The 19,712-nt window shown below is 51.4% G+C and overlaps 2 protein-coding genes across 2 annotated transcripts in view; one reads left to right on the top strand and one right to left on the bottom strand.

Moving 5' to 3' along the window:
* atat1 (alpha tubulin acetyltransferase 1) overlaps window positions 1-19,084 on the top strand; it is a 30,150-nt gene extending 11,066 nt beyond the window's left edge. The window contains exons 5-10 of the mRNA XM_078416316.1: window positions 497-610; window positions 5,463-5,564; window positions 7,943-7,988; window positions 10,074-10,157; window positions 11,753-11,948; window positions 16,008-19,084. Of these exons, the coding sequence (XP_078272442.1) occupies window positions 497-610; window positions 5,463-5,564; window positions 7,943-7,988; window positions 10,074-10,157; window positions 11,753-11,948; window positions 16,008-16,041 (576 nt within the window). The 3' untranslated portion in view covers window positions 16,042-19,084. The remainder of the gene's footprint in view (window positions 1-496; window positions 611-5,462; window positions 5,565-7,942; window positions 7,989-10,073; window positions 10,158-11,752; window positions 11,949-16,007) is intronic.
* LOC144603158 (alpha-tubulin N-acetyltransferase 1-like) overlaps window positions 1-19,712 on the bottom strand; it is a 182,308-nt gene that overhangs the window by 134,331 nt on the left and 28,265 nt on the right. The window lies entirely within an intron of this gene.

Genomic DNA, 19,712 nt, shown 5'->3' with positions numbered 1-19,712 from the left:
TGGACCAGGGAGTCACGGAGGGAACGGTCTCTGCGGAACGCAGAGAGGGGCGGGGATGGGAAGATGGGAAGGACTCCATATCATTTTGTCAGGTTAGAATAGTGAAGAAGACGCCATCCCTGGCTCTCTGACGCGTTCCACACCAATCCTGAAGTATTGCAAAGTTTAGTTTCGAGATACAGCGTGGGAAGGGGCCCTTCGGCCCGCCGAGCCCGTGCCGACCAGTGATCCCCGCGCATTAACACGACCCACCACACGCAGCTAGGTGCAAGTTACAATTGTACCAATTCACCTACAAACCTGCACTGGCCTTTGGAGTGTGGGCACCCGGGGAAAAAAAACCCCGCGCAGGTCACGGGGAGAACGTACAAACTCCGTGCGGACAGCGCCCGTGGTCGGGATGGAACCAGCATCCGAGTCATCGTGACCTCTGCCTTGTACAAATCTGTCGACGATCGTCTGCTCGGTAACCCCACCCCTGAGCTTTCCTTTCCAGGACGGGCAAGGCGCCCACAACGAGATGGAGCCGCTGTGCGTGCTGGACTTCTTCGTCCACGTCTCGCTGCAGCGACACGGCTATGGGAAGGAGCTGTTTGACTACATGATACAGGTACAAACTGAGGCGTTAACCGCCGCCTCCTTGCTTCCAAACAAGTGCCCGCCTGCAGATTGGAGCTCCAGTGGTGCAGCGGTAGATTTGCTGCCCTACAGAGCCGGTCACGGTGGTCCAGTGGTAGAGTTGCTGCCCTACAGAGCCAGTCACGGTGGTCCAGCGGTAGAGTTGCTGCCCTCCAGAGCCGGTCACAGTGGTCCAGTGGTGGAGTTGCTGCCCTACAGAGTCCATCACAGTGGTGCAGCGGGCTTGTATACACTGGAATTTAGAAGGATGAGGGGGGATCTTATTGAAACATATAAGATAATTAGGGGATTGGACACATTAGAGGCAGGAAACATGTTTCCAATGTTGGGGGAGTCCAGAACAAGGGGCCACAGTTTAAGAATAAGGGGTAGGCCATTTAGAACGGAGATGAGGAAGAACTTTTTCAGTCAGAGAGTGGTGAAGGTGTGGAATTCTCTGCCTCAGAAGGCAGTGGAGGCCAGTTCGTTGGATGCTTTCAAGAGAGAGCTGGATAGAGCTCTTAAGGATAGTGGAGTGAGGGGGTATGGGGAGAAGGCAGGAACGGGGTACTGATTGAGAGTGATCAGCCATGATCGCATTGAATGGCGGCCTACTCCTGCACCTATTGTCTATTGTCTATTGTCTACAGAGCCAGTCACAGTGGTGCAGCGGTAGAGTTGCCGCCCTACTGGCTCTAGAGTTGCCGCCGGAGACTCGGGTTCGATCCCGACTACGGGCGCCGTCTGTACGGAGTTTGTACGTTCTCCCCGTGACCTGCGTGGGTTTTCTCCGATATCTTCGGTTTCCTCCCACACTCCAAAGACGTGCGGGTTTGTAGGTCAATTGGCTTGGGAAGTGTAAAAGTCGGTCCCTAGTGGGTGTAGGATAGTGTTAGTGTGCGGGGATCGCTGGTCGGCGCGGACCCGGTGGGCCAAATGGCCTGTTTCCGCGCTGTACCTCTAAACTGAACTAAACGCCTGTCTGCAGACTGGAGCACCATAGGCGTAGTGGTAGAGCTGCTGCCTTCAGAGCCAGAGACCCGGATTCAATCCTAATTACGGGTGCTATAAGAAAATAACTGCAGATGCTGGTACAAATCGAAGGTATTTATTCACAAAATGCTGGAGTAACTCAGCAGGTCAGGCAGCATCTCAGGAGAGAAGGAATGGGTGACGTTTCGGGTCGAGACCCTTCTTCAGACTGATGTCAGGGGGGCGGGACAAAGGAAGGATATAGGTGGAGACAGGAAGATAGAGGGAGATCTGGGAAGGAGGAGGGGAAGAGAGGGACAGAGGAACTATCTAAAGTTGGAGAAGTCGATGTTCATACCGCTGGGCTGCAAGCTGCCCAGGGGAAATATGAGATGCTGTTCCTCCAATTTCCGGTGGGCCTCACTATGGCACTGGAGGAGGCCCATGACAGAAAGGTCAGACTGGGAATGGGAGGGGGAGTTGAAGTGCTCAGCCACCGGGAGATCAGTTTGGCCAACGCGGACCGAGCGCAGGTGTTGAGCGAAGCGATCGCCGAGCCTGCGCTTGGTTTCGCCGATGTAAATAAGCTGACATCTGGAGCAGCGGATGCAATAGATGAGGTTGGAGGAGGTGCAGGTGAACCTCTGTCTCACCTGGAAAGACTGTTTGGGTCCTTGGATGGAGTCGAGGGGGGAGGTAAAGGGACAGGTGTTGCATCTCCTGCGGTTGCAGGGGAAAGTGCCCGGGGATGGGCTGCATGTTTTCACGTGGGTTTTCTCCGGGTGCTCCGGATTCCTCCCACACTCCAAAGACGTACGGGCTTGTAGTTTAATTGACTCCGGTAAAAAATTGTCACTTGTCCCCAGTGTGTAGGACAGTGCTTGTCAGTGGTCACTGGGCAGTGTAGACTCGGTGGGCTGCAAGGCTTATTTCAGCGCAGTATCTCTAAACTAAACTCTGAAAGCTAGACTCTGAGCTGCTGCCTCACAGTGCCAGAGATTCTGATTCCATCCCGACCTTGTGGAGTTTGCACGTTTAGTTTAATGATACAGCGCGGAAACAGGCCCTTCGGCCCACCAGGTCCGCGCCGACCAGCGATCCCCGCACACCAACACCATCCTACACCCACTGGGGACCATTTTTACCTTTACCAAGCCAGTTAAGCTACATACCTGTACGTCACCATTATTACCTGAATGGTGGCCGATTAGGAGAAGGGGAGATGCAACGAGACCTGGGTGTCGTGGTACACCAGTCATTGAAAGTAGGCATGCAGGTGCAGCAGGCAGTGAAGAAAGCGAATGGTATGTTGGCATTCATAGCGAGGGGATTTGAGTATAGGAGCAGGGAGGTTCGGCTGCAGTTGTACAGGGCATTGGTGAGACCACACCTGGAGTATTGTGTACAGTATTGGTCTCCTAATCTGAGGAAAGACATTCTTGCCATAGAGGGAGTACAGAGAAGGTTCACCAGATTGATTCCTGGGATGGCAGGACTTTCATATGAAGAAAGACTGGATAGACTCGGCTTGTACTCGCTGGAATTTAGAAGATTGAGGGGGGATCTTATAGAAACTTACAACATTCTTAAGGGGTTGGACAGGCTAGATGCGGGAAGATTGTTCCCGATGTTGGGGAAGTCCAGAACAAGGGGTCACAGCTTAAGGATGAAGGGGAAGTCTTTTAGGACCGAGTTTTTTTTCACACAGAGAGTGGTGAATCTGTGGAATTCTCTGCCACAGAAGGTAGTTGAGGCCAGTTCATTGGCTATATTTAAGAGGGAGTTAGATGTGGCCCTTGTGGCTAAAGGGATCAGGGGGTATGGTTACAGGTTACTGAGCTGGATGATCAGCCATGATCATATTGAATGGCGGTGCAGGCTCGAAGGGCCGAATGGCCTACTCCTGCACCTATTTTCTATGTCTTTGGAGTGTGGGAGGAAACCGAATATCTGGGAGAAAACCCACGCAGGTCACGGGGGAGAACGTACAAACTCCGCACAGGCAGCACCCGTAGTCGGGGCTTGAGCTCCCCCCGGATGCTCCGGGTTCCATTAGATCATAAGACATCGCAGCAGAATTAGGCCATTCGGTCTCTTGACAATTTACAGAAGCCAATCAACCTGCAGACCTGCATGTTTCTGGGAAGTGGGAGGAAACCGGAGCGTCGGGAGAAAACACGCGCGTCACAGGGAGAACATGCAAACTCCACACAGCCAGCACCCGAGGTCAGGATCATAGAAACATAGAAGCATAGAAAATAGGTGCAGGCGGAGGCCATTTGGCCCTTCGAGCCAGCACCGCCATTCATAGTGATCATAATAATAATAATAATAATGCATTACATTTATATAGCGCTTTTCATATACTCAAAGACGCTTTACAGAGATTTTGAGAACATAGGGAAATGAATAAATAGATAAATAAGTAAATAAATAAATGAACAGAGAAAGGAGACAGAAGGTGAGGTGACCTTCAGTGGTTGAAGGCAGTGCTGAACAGGTGAGACTTCAGCGATGTTTTGAATGTGGTGAGTGTGGGGGAGTCTCTAACGGTTTGGGGTAGTGAGTTCCATAGGGTGGGAGCAGCGATGGAGAAAGCCCTGTCCCCCCAGGATCTGAGTTTGGTCCGGATGTGGGGGGATAGGAGATTGGCAGCTGATCATCCACAATCAGTAACCCGTGCCTGCCTTGTCCCCATATCCCTTGATTCCGTTCGCCCCTAGAGTCAAGTCAAGTCAAGTTTATTTGTCACATACACATACACGATGTGCAGTGAAATGAAAGTGGCAATGCCTGCGGATTGTGCAAATTATATTACAATTACAGCATATAAATTAAAATTAATACAGAAAAAAAAAATAATAATTTAGTCCCTGGAGTTATGATAGTTAACAGTCCTAATGGCCTGTGGGAAGAAACTCCGTCTCGTCCTCTCCGTTTCACAGTGTGACAGCGGAGGCGTTTGCCTGACCGTAGCAGCTGGAACAGTCCGTTGCTGGGGTGGTAGGGGTCCCTCATAATCTTGCTTGCTCTCGTTCTGCACCTCCTGATATCCTCCTGCACCTCAATCTAATTCTCTTTTAAAGTCATCCAGTGAATTGGCCTCCACTGCCTTTTGAGGCAGAGAATTCCACAGATTCACAGCTCTCTGGGTGAATTTTTTTTTTTCTCATCCCAGTTTTAAACGGCCTCCCCTTTATTCTTAGACTGTGTGTGGCCCCTGGTTCTGGACTCCCCCAACATTAGGAACATTTTTCCTGCGTCTGGCTTGTCCAGTCCTTTTATAATTTTATACGTTTCTATTAGATCCCCTCTCATCCTTGTAAATTCGAACCCGGGTCGCTGGCACTGTGAGGCAGCAACTCGACTGCCGTGCCGATTGGACGCCTCTGGGAATATACAAGTTGTGGGAAAGGCAGTCGCAAGGATTTTGAGCAGATGGAACTATTGGGAGAGGTTGAGCAGGCTGGGACTCTATTCCTTGGAGTGCAGGAGGATGAGGGGTGATCTTACAGACGTGTATAAAATCATGAGAGGAATAGATCGGGTAGACGCACAGAGTCTCTTGCCCAGAGTAGGGGAATCGAGGACCAGAGGACATGGGTTTAAGGTGAAGGGGAAAAGGTTTAATAGGAATCCGAGGGGTGACTTTTTCACGCAAAGGGCGGTGGGTGTATGGAACGAGCTGAAGAGAGGAGGTAGTTGAGGCTGGGACTATCCCAACGTTTAAGAAACAGGTACATGGATAGGACAGGGTTGGAGGGATCTGGACCAAAAGCAGGCAGGTGGGACTAGATTAGGCGGGACATGTGGGCTAGTTGGGCCGACTCCATGAACAAACATTAAAGACGTGTTTCCGTTGTTTGTGGCAGTATGAAGGTGTACAGCCTCATCATCTCGCCATCGATCGTCCATCCAGCAAGTTCCTCAGCTTCCTCAGGAAACACTATCGCCTTGCAGCCACTATTCCTCAGGTAAGTCCACCTGGGATTCAGTCACATGACGTTGATTGAATTGAATTGAATCCATTTTATTGGCCAAGCATGTGCACATACAAGGAATGTGTCTCGGTGCCCCGCTCGCAAGTAACAACACGAACATGCTGTAAGCAATTAAGAATAAAGCATAAAACATTCAACATTAAGAATACAACGTTACAGTTTAAATATGTGAGCGAAATGAAATAAAATACCAGAGCAAAAGGAGGCTACAGACTTTTTGTGGTTGAGCAAAGCTACTGCTCGTGGGGGAAAAAAAGCTGTGTTTATGTCTGGCTGTGGCTGCTTCGACAGTCCGGAGTCGCCTTCCAGAGGGAAGTGCTTCAAAGAGTTTGTGGCCGGGGTGAGAGGGGTGAGAGATGATCTTGCCTGCTCGCTTCCTGGCCCTTGCAGTGTACAGTCCGTCGATGGGGGGGGGAAGGTTGCAGCCAACAACCTTCTCGGCTTATCGAACGATGCGCTTGCAGCCTCCGGATGTCGTGCTTGGTGGCTGAGCCAAACCAGACCATGATGGAGAAGGTGAGGACTGGACCATCATTGCCTGTGGCAGATTGTGTTTCCTCGGTTTGATTGCGGTATCCCTCCTGCACGTGGGGCTGAAGTTCCTTCAATTCCATCAGAAACCGTTTAGTTTATTGTACAGTGAAAAGCTTTTGTTGCATGCTTTCATGTTGCGTGGTGGCAGTGGAAAGGCTATGCACGATTGCAATCGAGCCTTCCACAGTGCACAGATAGATACAGATGAAGGGAACAGCGTTTAGTGCAAGGTAAAGTCCGATTAAGCATTGTCCGAGGGTCTACAATGAGGTAGATAGTAGCTGAGAAGGAATTTCTTTAGTCAGAGGGTGGTGAATCCATGCAATTCTGCCACAGACGGCTGTGGAGGCCGCCAATGGATATTTCTAAGGCAGAGATCGACAAGTTCTTGATTGGACCGGGTGTCAAGGGGTATGGGGTGAAGGCAGGAATATGGGATTGGGAGGCCGAGATCAGTCATGATTGAATGGTGGAGTGAACTCGATGGGGTTAAAGCCCTAATTTTACTCCAGTAACTTACACGGAAACATAGAAAATAGGTGCAGGAGGAGGCCATTTGGCCCTTCGAGCCTGTACGCACCGCCATTCATTGTGATCATGGCTGATCATCCACGATCAGTAACCCGTGCCTGCCTTCTCCCCATACCCCTTGATTCCGCTAGCCCCTAGAGCTCTATCTAACTCCCTTTTAAATTCATCCAGTGAATTGGCCTCCACTGCCTTCAGTGGCAGAGAACTCCACAAATTCACAACTCTCTAGGTGAAAATGTTTTTTCTCACCTCAGTTCTAAATGGCCTCCCCTTTATTCTTAGACTGTGTGGCCCTTGGTTCTGGACCCCCAACATTGGGAACATTTTTCCAGCATCTAGCTTGTCCAGTCCTTTTATAATTTTATATGTCTCTATAAGATCCCCTCTCATCCTTCTAAACTCCAGTGAATACAAGCCCAGTCTTTCCAATCTTTCCTCATATGGCAGTCCCGCCATCCCGGGGATTAACCTGGTGAACCTACGCTGCACTGCTCCCCCTCTGTGATTTCTCCTGCCCTCCTGCTCTATGACCACATTTTGACACAGACCCCCCTCTCTTTCCCCCCCCTCCCCTTCCCAGATCTCCCTCTAACTTCCTGTCTCCACCTATATCCTTCCTTTGTCCCGCCCCCCCTGACATCAGTCTGAAGAAGGGTCTCGACCCGAAACGTCACCCATTCCTTCTCTCCTGAGATGCTTCCTGACCTGCTGAGTTACTCCAGCATTTTGTGAATAAATACCTTTGATTTGTACCAGCATCTGCAGTTATTTTCCTTCAATAGCAAGGATATCCTTCCTCAAATTAGGAGACCAAAACTGCACACAGTACTCCAGGTGCGGTTTCACCAGGGCCCGGTACAACTGCAGAAGGACCTCTTTACTCCTATACTCAAATCCTCTTGTTATGCAGACCAACATGCCATTGGCTTTCTTCACTGCCTGCTGTACCTGCACGCTTACTTTCAGTGACTGGTGCACAAGGACACCCAGGTCTCGCTGTACTTCCAATTTACCTAAATCTGACACCATTGAGATGATAATCTGCCTCCTTGTTTTTGCCGCCAAAGTGGGTAACCTCACATTTATCTACATTATACTGCATCTGCCACGCATCTGCCCACTCGCTCAACCTGTCCAATACTTGCGAATACTCTAAATGTAGCCTCACCAATGTCTTTCCTCTGTGGTTGTATCTGTTTCACTACTTTAAACAAGGGATGTGTGTGGCCAACCGCACTCGATGGACAAACTAACAGGGTCCTTTTTCTATCTGTTTCCTCTTCCAGGTTAACAATTTTGTGGTGTTTGATAGTTTCTTCAGGGACAGACAGCGTAAGTTCCAGTTATTCTATATAATGGATGGCATTTAGGTCCACCTGCACCTCCTCCAACCTCGTCTCCTGTGTTCGCTGCTCCCAGGTGTCAACTTCTCTACATCGGCGAGACCAAGCCATCGTTTCGCTCAACACCTCCTCTCAGTCCGTCTCAACCAACCTGATCTCCCGGTGGCTCAGCACTTCAACTCCCCCTCCCACTCCCAGTCTGACCTTTCTGTCCTGGGCCTCCTCCATTGTCAGAGTGGCAAATTGGAGGAACAGCACCTCGTATTTCGCTTGGGTAGTTTACACCCCAGCGGTATCAACATTGACTTCTCCAACTTCAGATAGTCCCTGCTTTCCCCCTCTCTCTCCATCCCCTCCCCCATCCCAGTTCTCCCACTAGTCTTCCTGTCTCTGACGACATTCTATCTTTGTCCCGTCCTCTCCCCTGACATCAGTCTGAGGAAGGGTCTCGACCCGAAACGTCACCCATTCCTTCTCTCCCGAGATGCTGCCCTGACCCGCTGAGTTACTCCAGCATTTTGTGTCCACCTTGCATTTAATGTTGGCTTTGCCCGCCAGATCGTGCCAATTAAAAAGCACAGGGCAGGAATGCACAATGGGCAGGACAGAACAAAGCCGACCAGTCCTCCCATGTGACATTGGGGCAGAATGAGGCCATTCAGCCCACTCCGCCACTCGAGCCTCCCCAGTAGTGGGAGAGTCTAGGACCAGAGGGCACAGCCTCGAAGAGAAAGGACGTGCCTTTAAAATGGAAATGAGGAAGAATTTCCTCAGCCAGAGGGTGGTGAATCCGTGGAATTCATTGCCACAGGTGGTGTTGGAGGCCAAGTATTGGCCTCCAAAATACCTGGAGTATTGTGTACAGTTTTGGTCTCCTAATCTGAAGAAAGACATTCTTGCCATAGAGGGAGTACAGAGAAGGTTCACCAGATTGATCCCTGGGATGGCGGGACTTTCATATGAAGAAAGACTGGATAGACTGGGCTTGTACTCGCTGGAATTTAGAGGCCCGTAGTTGGGATGGAACCCGGGTCTCTGGCGCTGCAAGCGCTGTAAGGCAGCAACTCTGCCGCCGCGCCACCCTTCACCAAAGTCCATTCTTTTTCAAGTACTGTATTTGAGCAATTCCTTTTTGAAAGTGAATATTGAACAGACTGTCATCTAGTTGTTTCCAATCACAGCAAGATGAGGAAAACTTCATTTAGAATGCACTTCTGTTAACCGGTGGCATTAAGGGTAATGGAGAAAAGGCAAATGCATGGAACTGAATTTGGCCCATCAAGTCTACTCCGCCATTCAAACGTGGCTGATCTATCGTTCCCTCTCAACCCCATTCTCCTGCCTTCTCCCCGTAACCTTTGAATCTTTGACGCCCTTGCTAATCAAGAGCCTATCAATCTCCACTTTAAAAATACCCAATGACATAGAAACATAGAAAATAGGTGCAGGAGTAGGCCATTCGGCCCTTCGAGCCTGTACGCACCGCCATTCAATATGATCATGGCTGATCATCCAACTCAGTATCCCGTACCTGCCTTCTCTCCATACCCCCTGATCCCTTTAGCCACAAGGGCCACATCTAACTCCCTCTTAAATATAGCCAATTAACTGGCCTCAACTAACTTCTGTGGCAGAGAATTCCACAGATTCACCAATCTCTGTGTGAAAAAAAACTTTCTCATCTCGGTCCTAAAAGACTTCCCCCTCATCCTTAAACTGTGACCCCCTTGTTCTGGACTTCCCCAACATCGGGAACAATCTTCCCGCATCTAGCCTGTCCAACCCCTTAAGAATTTTGTACGTTTCTATAAGATCCCCCCTCAGTCTTCTAAATTCCAGCGAGTACAAGCCGAGTCTATCCAGTCTTTCTTCATATGAAAGTCCTGCCATCCCAGGAATCCACATTGTAAGTCAGCATCTGCAGTTCCCTGCTTCTACATAAACCGTGCCAAACCCACTGGGCTCCAGGGATTGGGAATCGGGGTGGAGTGATGCGGGCCGGCTGCGACGTGTTTTTTTTACGTTTGTGGACCTGTGCTTCCTTGCGTCACTCATTGTGTTCCTTCTGTGGCAGTGCGCGGGGCAAGGCTCATCCACAGAAGTGCCCCAAAGAAGGTGGAGCAGGACATCAAGCCTTATTCCATCACCGTGCGGGACGGTAAGTGTGCCTGCAGACCTTAACCTACTGATCTCCCGGTGGCTCAGCACTCCCCCCCCCCCCCCACTCCCACACTGACCTTTCTGTCCTGGGCCTCCTCCACTGTCCTGGGCCTCCAACCTGATCTCCCGGTGGCTCAGCATTCCCACTCCCACACTGACCTTTCTGTCCTGGGGCCTCCTCCACTGTCCTGGGCCTCCAACCTGATCTCCCGGTGGCTCAGCACTCCCCCTCCCACTCCCGCACTGACCTTTCTGTCCTGGGGCCTCCTCCACTGTCCTGGGCCTCCAACCTGATCTCCCGGTGGCTCAGCACTCCCCCTCCCACTCCCGCACTGACCTTTCTGTCCTGGGGCCTCCTCCACTGTCCTGGGCCTCCAACCTGATCTCCCGGTGGCTCAGCACTCCCCCTCCCACTCCCGCACTGACCTTTCTGTCCTGGGGCCTCCTCCACTGTCAGAGTGAGGCCCAGCGCAAATTGGAGGAACAGCACCTCGTATTTCGCCTGGGGCAGCTTGCACCCCAGCGGTATCAACATTGACTTCTCCAACTTCAGATAGTCCCTGCTTTCCCTCTCTCTCCATCCCCTCCCCCTTCCCAGTTCTCCCGCTAGTCCTCCTGTCTCCGACTACCAAAGATACTAGAGGAGCAAGATGGACCACTCCGTTGAAATCGCCGATACTGAAGTGTGGTACGCAAAGGAGCGTAACGTCCGCCATTTTAGTAAGCGAAACCCGCCGTTCGTTTTGGGATGATACCATAATAATGCAGAATATATCTCGTCTATCAACTCACAGATTTTTGTTATTGTTCTTTTTAAATCTTTCTGCAAGTTTCTGCCTACTAAAATGGCGCCGTGACGTACTACGGTTTTTAGGGTGGAGTGGTCTATCTGGCTCTGCTCTATCATCTTTGCCGACTACATTCTACCTCTGTCCCGCCCCCCTCAACCTAACATCAGTCTGAAGAAGGGCCTCGACCCGAAACGCCACCCGTTCCTTCCCTCCCGAGATGCTGCCTGACCAGCTGAGTCACTGCGGCATTTTGTGCCCAACTGTGTCCGCAAGATGGGCCGGCTCGGTGGTAGAGTTGCTGCCTCACGGCGCCTGAGGCTCTGGTTCCATCCTGACCGCAGCTGCTGTTTGTACGGAGTTTGCACGCTCCCCCTTTGTCCACATGGGTTTTCATAAGTGACAGGAGTAAAATTGGGCCATTCGGCCCATCAAGTCTACTCCGCCATTCAATCGTGGCTGATCCATCTCTCCCTCCTAACCCCATTCTCCTGCCTTCTCCCCGTAACCCCTGACACCCCTCTACAAAATTATTGTAAATAGTTGAATAAATATACTTTTCGATTTAAAAAAAGTTCCCAGCTCTCTGAATGCATTCAAGAGAGAGCTAGATAGAGCTCTTAAGGATAGCGGAGTCAGGGGGTATGGGGAGAGGGCAGGAACGGGGTACTGATTGAGAATGATCAGCCATGATCACATTGAATGGCGGTGCGTACAGGCTCGAAGGGCCGAATGGCCTCCTCCTGCACCTATTGTCTATTGTCTTTGTTGACATCGCTGTTTTGCGGTCTCTCCTCCTCAACAGGGGCCCCTCGAGAACAGGAGCTGCCATGGCCCTTCAACCAGTCTCCGTCGCTGACTCGCTCGAACAGCCTGGGCCGAGCTTCCCGCCAGGAGGCGGGGCGGCCCCCCAGTCAGCAGGAGGGTCCCCGCCACGTCAGGGGGGCGCTGAACGGCAGGAGGGAGCAAGAGGACCCCTCTGCCCACAGGACGAGAACCAGGTAAGGGTGCCACCTTCCCAAACCAACCCAGCCTCGGCACCGAGGAAGGCGAATGTCTCTCGACACAAAGTGCTGCAGTCACCCAGCTGGACAGGCGGCGTCTCTGGAGAAAAGGAACGGGCGACGTTTCGGGTCCAGACCCTTCTTCACACTTCTGTGCCTTTGCATGATGGGAGATGGGGGGGGGAAGGAGAGACCAGGGTGAAATCCGTCCTTGATTTGGTCTCCTAATCTGAGGAAAGACATTCTTGCCATAGAGGGAGTACAGAGAAGGTTCACCAGATTGATTCCTGTGATGGCAGGACTTTCATATGAAGAAAGACTGGATAGACTGGGCTTGTACTCGCTGGAATTTAGAAGACTGAGGGGGGATCTTATAGAAACGTACAAAATTCTTAAGGGGTTGGACAGGCTAGATAGGGGAAGATTGTTCCCGATGTTGGGGAAGTCCAGAACAAGGGGTCACAGTTTAAGGATAAGGGGGAAGTCATATCATATCATATCATATCATATATATACAGCCGGAAACAGGCCTTTTCGGCCCACCAAGTCCGTGCCGCCCAGCGATCCCCGCACATTAACACTATCCTACACACACTAGGGACAATTTTTACATTTACCCAGTCAGCGGAAACGTTCCCAGCTCAGATGATTCCGCAGTTTAATTCGATCGTCAGACCAGGACATAATGGCTCAATCAAACCCAGCCGGTTGCATTCAGGAGAAGGAATCTGCAACAGGGGGAATGAACCCGCCCACGGTTTCTCTGTCTACAAACGGACCACAAAAGAAACCAATGAAAAGGCTGCTGTGCGTGTGCGGAATTATGCTGATCTCAGCAAACGTACCTGGTCTTGTTTAGTCTCACTGTTTCTGGATGGTCTGTGTGTGTGTGGGTGAATGTGTGTGTGTGTGTGTGTGTGTGTGTGTGGGTGGGTCTGTGTGTGAATGGGTGTGGGTCTACAGTGTGAGTATGAATCTGTGTGTATGTGTGTATGTATTGTGCACAGGTCTGAGTGGGTGTGTGCGTTGGTGTGTGCATTGGTGTGTGTTTGTGTGGGTGGGTGTGTGCGTTGGTGTGTGCGAATCTGTGTGTTTGCAGGTCTGTGTGTGGGTCTGCTTTGGTGTGTATGAGTGTGTGTGTGTTGTGCGCAGGTATGTGTGGGTGTGTGTTGGTGTGTATGAGTGTGTGTTGTGAGCAGGTGTGTGCATTGGTGTGTGTGTGTTGTGCGTAGGCCTGTGTATTTGTGTGTGTGTGTGTGTGTGTTGTGCGTAGGTGTGTGTGTGTTGTGCGTAGGTATGTGTGGGTGTGTGCGTTGGTGTGTGTGTGTGTGTGGGCCTGTGTGTTGGTGTGTGTGAGTGTTGTGCGTAGGTCTGTGTGTGTGGGTGTGTGCGTTGGTGTGTGTGTTGTGCGTAGGTCTGTGTGTGTGGGTCTGTGCGTTGGTGTCTGTGTGTGTGGGCCTGTGTGTGTGGGTCTGTGCGTTGGTGTCTGTGTGTGTGGGCCTGTGTGTGTGGGTCTGTGCGTTGGTGTGTGTGTGAGTGTTGTGCGTAGGTCTGTGTGTGTGTGTGGGTCTGTGCGTTGGTGTCTGTGTGTGTGTGGGCCTGTGTGTGTGGGTCTGTGCGTTGGTGTGTGTGTGTGTGTGGGCCTGTGTGTGTGGGTCTGTGCGTTGGTGTGTGTGTGTGTGTGGGCCTGTGTGTGTGGGTCTGTGCGTTGGTGTCTGTGTGTGTGTGGGCCTGTGTGTGTGGGTCTGTGCGTTGGTGTGTGTGTGTGTGTGGGCCTGTGTGTGTGGGTCTGTGCGTTGGTGTCTGTGTGTGTGTGGGCCTGTGTGTGTGGGTCTGTGCGTTGGTGTGTGTGTTGTGCGTAGGCCTGTGTGTGTGGGTCTGTGCGTTGGTGTGTGTGTTGTGCGTAGGCCTGTGTGTGTGGGTGTGTGCGTTGGTGTCTGTGTGTGTGGGTCTGTGCGTTGGTGTCTGTGTGTGTGGGTCTGTGCGTTGGTGTGTGTGTGTGTGGGCCTGTGTGTTGGTGTGTGTGAGTGTTGTGCGTAGGCCTGTGTGTGTGGGTCTGTGCGTTGGTGTGTGTGTGTGTGGGCCTGTGTGTTGGTGTGTGTGTGTGTTGTGCGTAGGCCTGTGTGTGTGGGTCTGTGCGTTGGTGTGTGTGTGTGTGTGGGTCTGTGCGTTGGTGTGAGTGTTGTGCGTAGGCCTGTGTGTGTGGGTCTGTGCGTTGGTGTCTGTGTGTGTGGGTCTGTGTGTGTGGGTCTGTGCGTTGGTGTGTGTGTTGTGCGTAGGCCTGTGTGTGTGGGTCTGTGCGTTGGTGTCTGTGTGTGTGGGTCTGTGCGTTGGTGTCTGTGTGTGTGGGTCTGTGCGTTGGTGTCTGTGTGTGTGGGTCTGTGCGTTGGTGTCTGTGTGTGTGGGTCTGTGCGTTGGTGTCTGTGTGTGTGGGTCTGTGCGTTGGTGTCTGTGTGTGTGGGTCTGTGCGTTGGTGTGTGTGAGTGTTGTGCTTAGGTCTGTGTGTGTGTGGGTCTGTGCGTTGTGTGTGTGTTTGTAGGTCTGTGTGGGTCTGTGCGTTGGTGTGTGTGTGTTGTGCGTAGGTCTGTTCGCGTGTGGGTCTGTGCGTTGGTGTGTGTGTGTTGTGCGTAGGTCTGTGTGTGTGTGGGACTGTGCGTTGGTCTGTGTGTGTGGGTCTGTGTTGGTGTGTGAGTTGTGCGTAGGTCTGTGTGTGTGAGTCTGTGCGTTGGTGTGTGTGAGTGTTGTGCGTAGGTCTGTGTGCGTGTGGGTCTGTGCGTAGGTCTGTGGGTGTGTAGGTCAGTGTGTGTTGTGCGTAGGTCTGTGTGTGTTTCTGCGTTGGTGTGTGTGTTGTGCGTAGGTCTGTGTGTGTGTGGGTCTGCGTTGGTGTGTAAGTGTGCGTAGGTCTGTTCGCGTGTGGGTCTGTGCGTTGGTGTGTGTGTTGTGCGTAGGTCTGTGTGTGTGTGGGTCTGTGTGTGTGTGGGTCTGTGTGTGTTGTGCGTAGGTCTGTGTGTATGTGGGTCTGTGCGTTGGTGTGTGTGTGTTGTGCGTAGGTCTGTGCGTGGGTGTGTAGGTCTGTGTGTGTGTTGTGCGTAGGTCTGTGTGCGTGTGGGTGTGTAGGTCTGTGTGTGTGTGTTGTGCGTAGGTCTGTGTGCGTGTGGGTGTGTAGGTCTGTGTGTGTGTGTTGTGCGTAGGTCTGTGTGTGTGCGTTGGTGTGTGTGAGTGTTGTGCTTAGGTCTGTGTGTGTGTGGGTCTGTGCGTAGGTCTGTGTGGGTGTGTAGGTCAGTGTGTGTGTTGTGCGTAGGTCTGTGTGTGTGCGATGGTGTGTGTGTTGTGCGTAGGTCTGTGTGTGTGGGTCTGTGTGTGTGTGTTGTGCGTAGGTCTGTGTGTATTTCTGCGTTGGTGTGTGGGTCTGTGCGTAGGTCTGTGTGTGTGTGTGTCTGTGCATTGGTGTGTGTGTGTGCGTAGGTCTGCGTGTGTGTGCGATGGTGTGTGTGAGTTGTGCGTAGGTCTGTGTGTGTGTGTGAGTCTGTGCGTTGGTGTGTGTGTTGTGTTGTGCGTATGTCTGTGGGCGTGTGGGCCTGTGCGTTGGTGTGTGTGTTGTGCGTAGGTCTGTGTGTGTGCGATGGTGTGTGAGTTGTGCGTAGGTCTGTGTGTGTGGGTCTGTGTGTGTGTGTTGTGCGTAGGTCTGTGTGTTTCTGCGTTGGTGTGTGTGTTGTGCGTAGGTCTGTGTGTGTGTGTGTCTGTGCATTGGTGTGTGTGTGCGTAGGTCTGCGTGTGTGTGCGATGGTGTGTGTGAGTTGTGCGTATGTCTGTGTGCGTGTGGGCCTGTGCGTTGGTGTGTGTGTTGTGTTGTGCGTAGGTTTGTGTGTGTGGGTCTGTGCGTTGGTGTGTGTGAATCTGTGTGTGTTGTGCGTATGTCTGTGTGCGTGTGGGACTGTGCGTTGGTGTGTGTGATCTCTTTAGATGTGTAGATGGTGATATGTGCCGCTGATCTGTGCTGCTGGATTCACGTCCTCTGTTTCTCTGTCCGTGTGTTTCTTCTCCTCTCCTCCCCAGTTCCCTCACTCGCCCTCCGCTTTCCTTCCACTGACATTCCCCTCACATTATCCTCTCCTGTCTCTCATGATTCTGAGTAAAGTACAAATCTTTAAAGTATGCGATGGGGTTTTATCAAAGCATTTTTTTTACCTTGTATGTAATTGCAATTGTTAATATTTTTTACAGTGAACTTGGGATTTTTTTTTTTTACTCTAGAATCAATTCTGATTTTTAAAAAAAGCTGTTGTTGTTAATCTACTCTGCTAAACCCTTTCTGTGGAAATGTCCTACAATCCACTGACGTACAGGTTTAGAGGTTAATTGGCTTCAGTAAAATTGTCCCAAGTGCGTAGCATGGTGCTAGTTAGTGTCCACAGTAATCGCTGGTCGGCGTGGACTTGGTGGGCCGCAGGGCCTATTTCCGCACTGTATCTCGAGAGGAGTTGAGTATACGAGTAAAGAGGTCCTTCTGCAGTTATATACTGCCCTGGTGAGACCACATCTGTCGTTTTAGGCTCCTAATTTGAGGAAGGACGTCCTTGCTAATTGAGGTAGTGCAGCGTGGGTTCACCAGGTTAATCCCCGGGATCGCGGGACTGTCATATGAGGAAAGATTGGAAAGGCTGGGCTCGTGTTCGCAAGAGTTTAGAAGGATGAGAGGGGATCTTTTTCGAGACGTATAAAATTAGAAAAGGACTGGACAAGCTAGATGCAGGAAAAATGTTCCCAATGTTGGGGGAGTCCAGAACCAGGGGCCACACAGTCTAAGAATAAAGGGGAGGCCATTTAAAACTGAGGTGAGAAAAAAACTTTTCCACCCAGAGAGTTGTGAATTTGTGGAATTCTCAGCCACAGAGGGCAGTGGAGGCCGATTCACTGGATGGATTTAAAAGAGAGTTAGATAGAGCTCTGAGGGCTAGCGGAATCAAGGGATATGGGGAGAAGGCAGGCACGGGTTACTGATTGTGGATGATCAGCCATGATCACAATGAATGGTGGTGCGTACAGGCTCGAAGGGCCAAAGGGCCTCATCCTGCACCTATTTTCTATGTTTCTGTGAAAGTAAAGAGTCTTTGTGTTTTCCAAAAGGAGTAGAATGATTCTTAGAAAGCAAAGGCGTGAGAGATTGTCGGGGTAGGCGGAAAGGGAGAGTTGAGAGGAGAGAGGACCTTTCTAATGAGTTTGTTCTTTACTGAATCGTGAAAGGCTTGGATGGAGTGGATGTGGAGAGGGTGTTTCCACCAGTGGGAGAGTAGGACCAGAGGGCACAGCCTCAGAATTAAAGGGCGTCCCTTTAGGAAGGAGATGAGGAGGAATTTCTTCAGTCAGAGGGTGGTGAATCTGTGGAATTCTTTGCCACAGAAGGCCGTGGAGGCCAAGTCAGTGGATATTTTCAAGGCAGAGATGGATAGATTCTTGATTAGTGCGGGTGTCAGGGGTTATGGGGAGAATGCAGGAGAATAGAGTAGAAACATAGAAAACATAGAAACATAGAAAATAGGTGCAGGAGTAGGCCATTCGGCCCTTCGAGCCTGTACGCACCGCCATTCAATATGCTCATGGCTGATCATCCAGCTCAGTATCCCGTACCTGCCTTCTCTCCATACCCCCTGATCCCTTTAGCCACAAGGGCCACATCTAACTCCCTCTTAAATATAGCCAATGAACTGGCCTCAACTACCTCTGTGTGAAAAAAACCTTTCTCATCTCGGTCCTAAAAGACTTCCTTCTCCCTTATCCTTAAACTGCGACCCATTTTTGGGAGGGAGAGAGAGAGAGATCAGCCACGATTGAATGGCGGAGTGGACTTGATGGGCCGAATGGCCTAATTCTGCTCCTGTCACTTCTGAAACTTTAAGTGCATGTGGGCGACGATGGCGTGTTGGTGCACGTGGTGTGCTTTGATATTGGTGCGTGGGTGTATGTGTGTACGTCAGCGCAGTGTGTACAGTTACGTGCCTCTTGGGGGCGGGAGTGAGATGAACGAACCGGTACACAGACTTGACCCCCGGCGGTAGTGAAAGAGGTGAGCCCAAAGAAGTCATCGGCATCATTCAGCTGGGCGATTCAGCGCTACTTCACGGTGGCACAGCGGGTTGAGCTGCTGCCTCACGGCGCCAGAGACCCGGGTTCCATCCTGACCTCCAGTGCTGCCGTGCGTGCGTGCGTGCGTGCGTGCGTGCGTGTGGAGTCTGCGCCTTCTCCCTGCGACCGCGTGTTTTTTTACTCCTGTTCCCTCCCCCCCGCTCCACAGACGTGCGGGTTTGTAGGTTAGCCGGCCCTTTGTAAATTGCCCCCCTAGTGTGTAGGGAGGAGCGCATGGTAAAAGTGGGGTTACATAGAACTAACGTGGGCCAAAGGGCCTGTTTCCATGTTGTATTTTTAAACTAAGCTAAACTTCAGTCTGACGGAGATTTGGGACTCGCGACTCTGGGAATTGGGCGGCGCGGCGGTAGAGTTGCTGCCGCACGGCGCCAGAGACCCGGGTTCCACCATGACCACGGGCGCTGTCTGTACGGAGTACGCTCGTTCTCACCGTGACCTGCGTGGGTTTTCTCCGGCTGTTCCGGTTTCCTCCCGCTCTCCAAAGACATGCGTATTTGTAGGTTAATTGGCTCGGTAAAATTGCGAATTGTCCCCAGTGTGTGTAGGGTAAGTGTTAGTGTGCAGGGATCGCTGGGCGGCGCCGACTCGGTGGGCTGAAGGGCCTGTTTCCAGGCTGTAAAAAGTGGAGGCGTGGGTGTTGGTGTGTTTTCTTGGCAATTGCTTCAATATAACTAGTCCAGGGCATGGGCAGGGGGTATGGGGAGAAGGCAGGAACGGGGTACTGATTGAGAATGATCAGCCATGATCACATTGAATGGCGGTGCGTGCTGGCTCGATGGGCCGAATGGCCTCCTATTGTCTGTTGTCTGTGTTCTATATCATTGCCAGTAACCCTTGTGTGGATTGGACGTATTACTTCCTGCATGCACGTGGATAGATAAGAAACTGAACGACCTTGCGATGTAGTTTTCATGTTTGCAATAAAGCCCTGGATATTTGGACCTCTCCTGTCCTTGTGTGGCTGCCTTCTCTTTGTCCTACCCAGCTCACCACGACGGTAGCTGACAATAAACTCAACTAAACTCTCGGTAGACACAAGACGCTGGAGTAACTCAGCAGGTAAGGCAACATCGAAGGTAGACACGAAATGCTGGAGTAACTCAGCGGCGTTACTCCACCATTTTGTGTCCGCCTTCGATTTCGACCAACATCTGCAGTTTTTTTGGTCCCTGCAGGTAACGCAGGTAATGGGTGACGTTTCGGGTTGAGAAGAGTCACGACCCGAACCGTCACCGTTCGTTCATTCCTTTTCGCCAGAGATGCTGCCTGACCCACTGAGTTACTCCAGTGTATATCTTCGGTTTAAACCAGCGTCTGCAGTTCCTTCCGAGACTAGATTCTTTCTGATTCACTGGTGCTCTTCAAGAGCGGAAATATGTTCTTCTTTAGCCCGGTCTACGTGACTCGAGAGCCACAAGGCGACCTGTCTCTTAGAGTGGTACAGGCCGGAAACAGGCCCTTCGGCCCAACTTGCCCAGACCAGCCAACGCGCCCCATCTGCACTAGTCCCACTTGCCTGCGTTTGGTCCATATCCCTCTAACACTGTCCTATCTCATTGTTTCTTAAACGTTGTGATTGTCCCTGCCTCTACTACCCTTTTCCCACTTGCTATTGAG

The sequence above is a fragment of the Rhinoraja longicauda genome, chromosome 19 (genome assembly GCF_053455715.1).
Source record: "Rhinoraja longicauda isolate Sanriku21f chromosome 19, sRhiLon1.1, whole genome shotgun sequence".
Classification (NCBI taxonomy): Eukaryota; Metazoa; Chordata; class Chondrichthyes; order Rajiformes; family Arhynchobatidae; genus Rhinoraja; species Rhinoraja longicauda.
The sequence above is the reverse complement of the archived record's forward strand: the minus strand, read 5'-3'. Positions and strand labels throughout refer to the sequence as shown.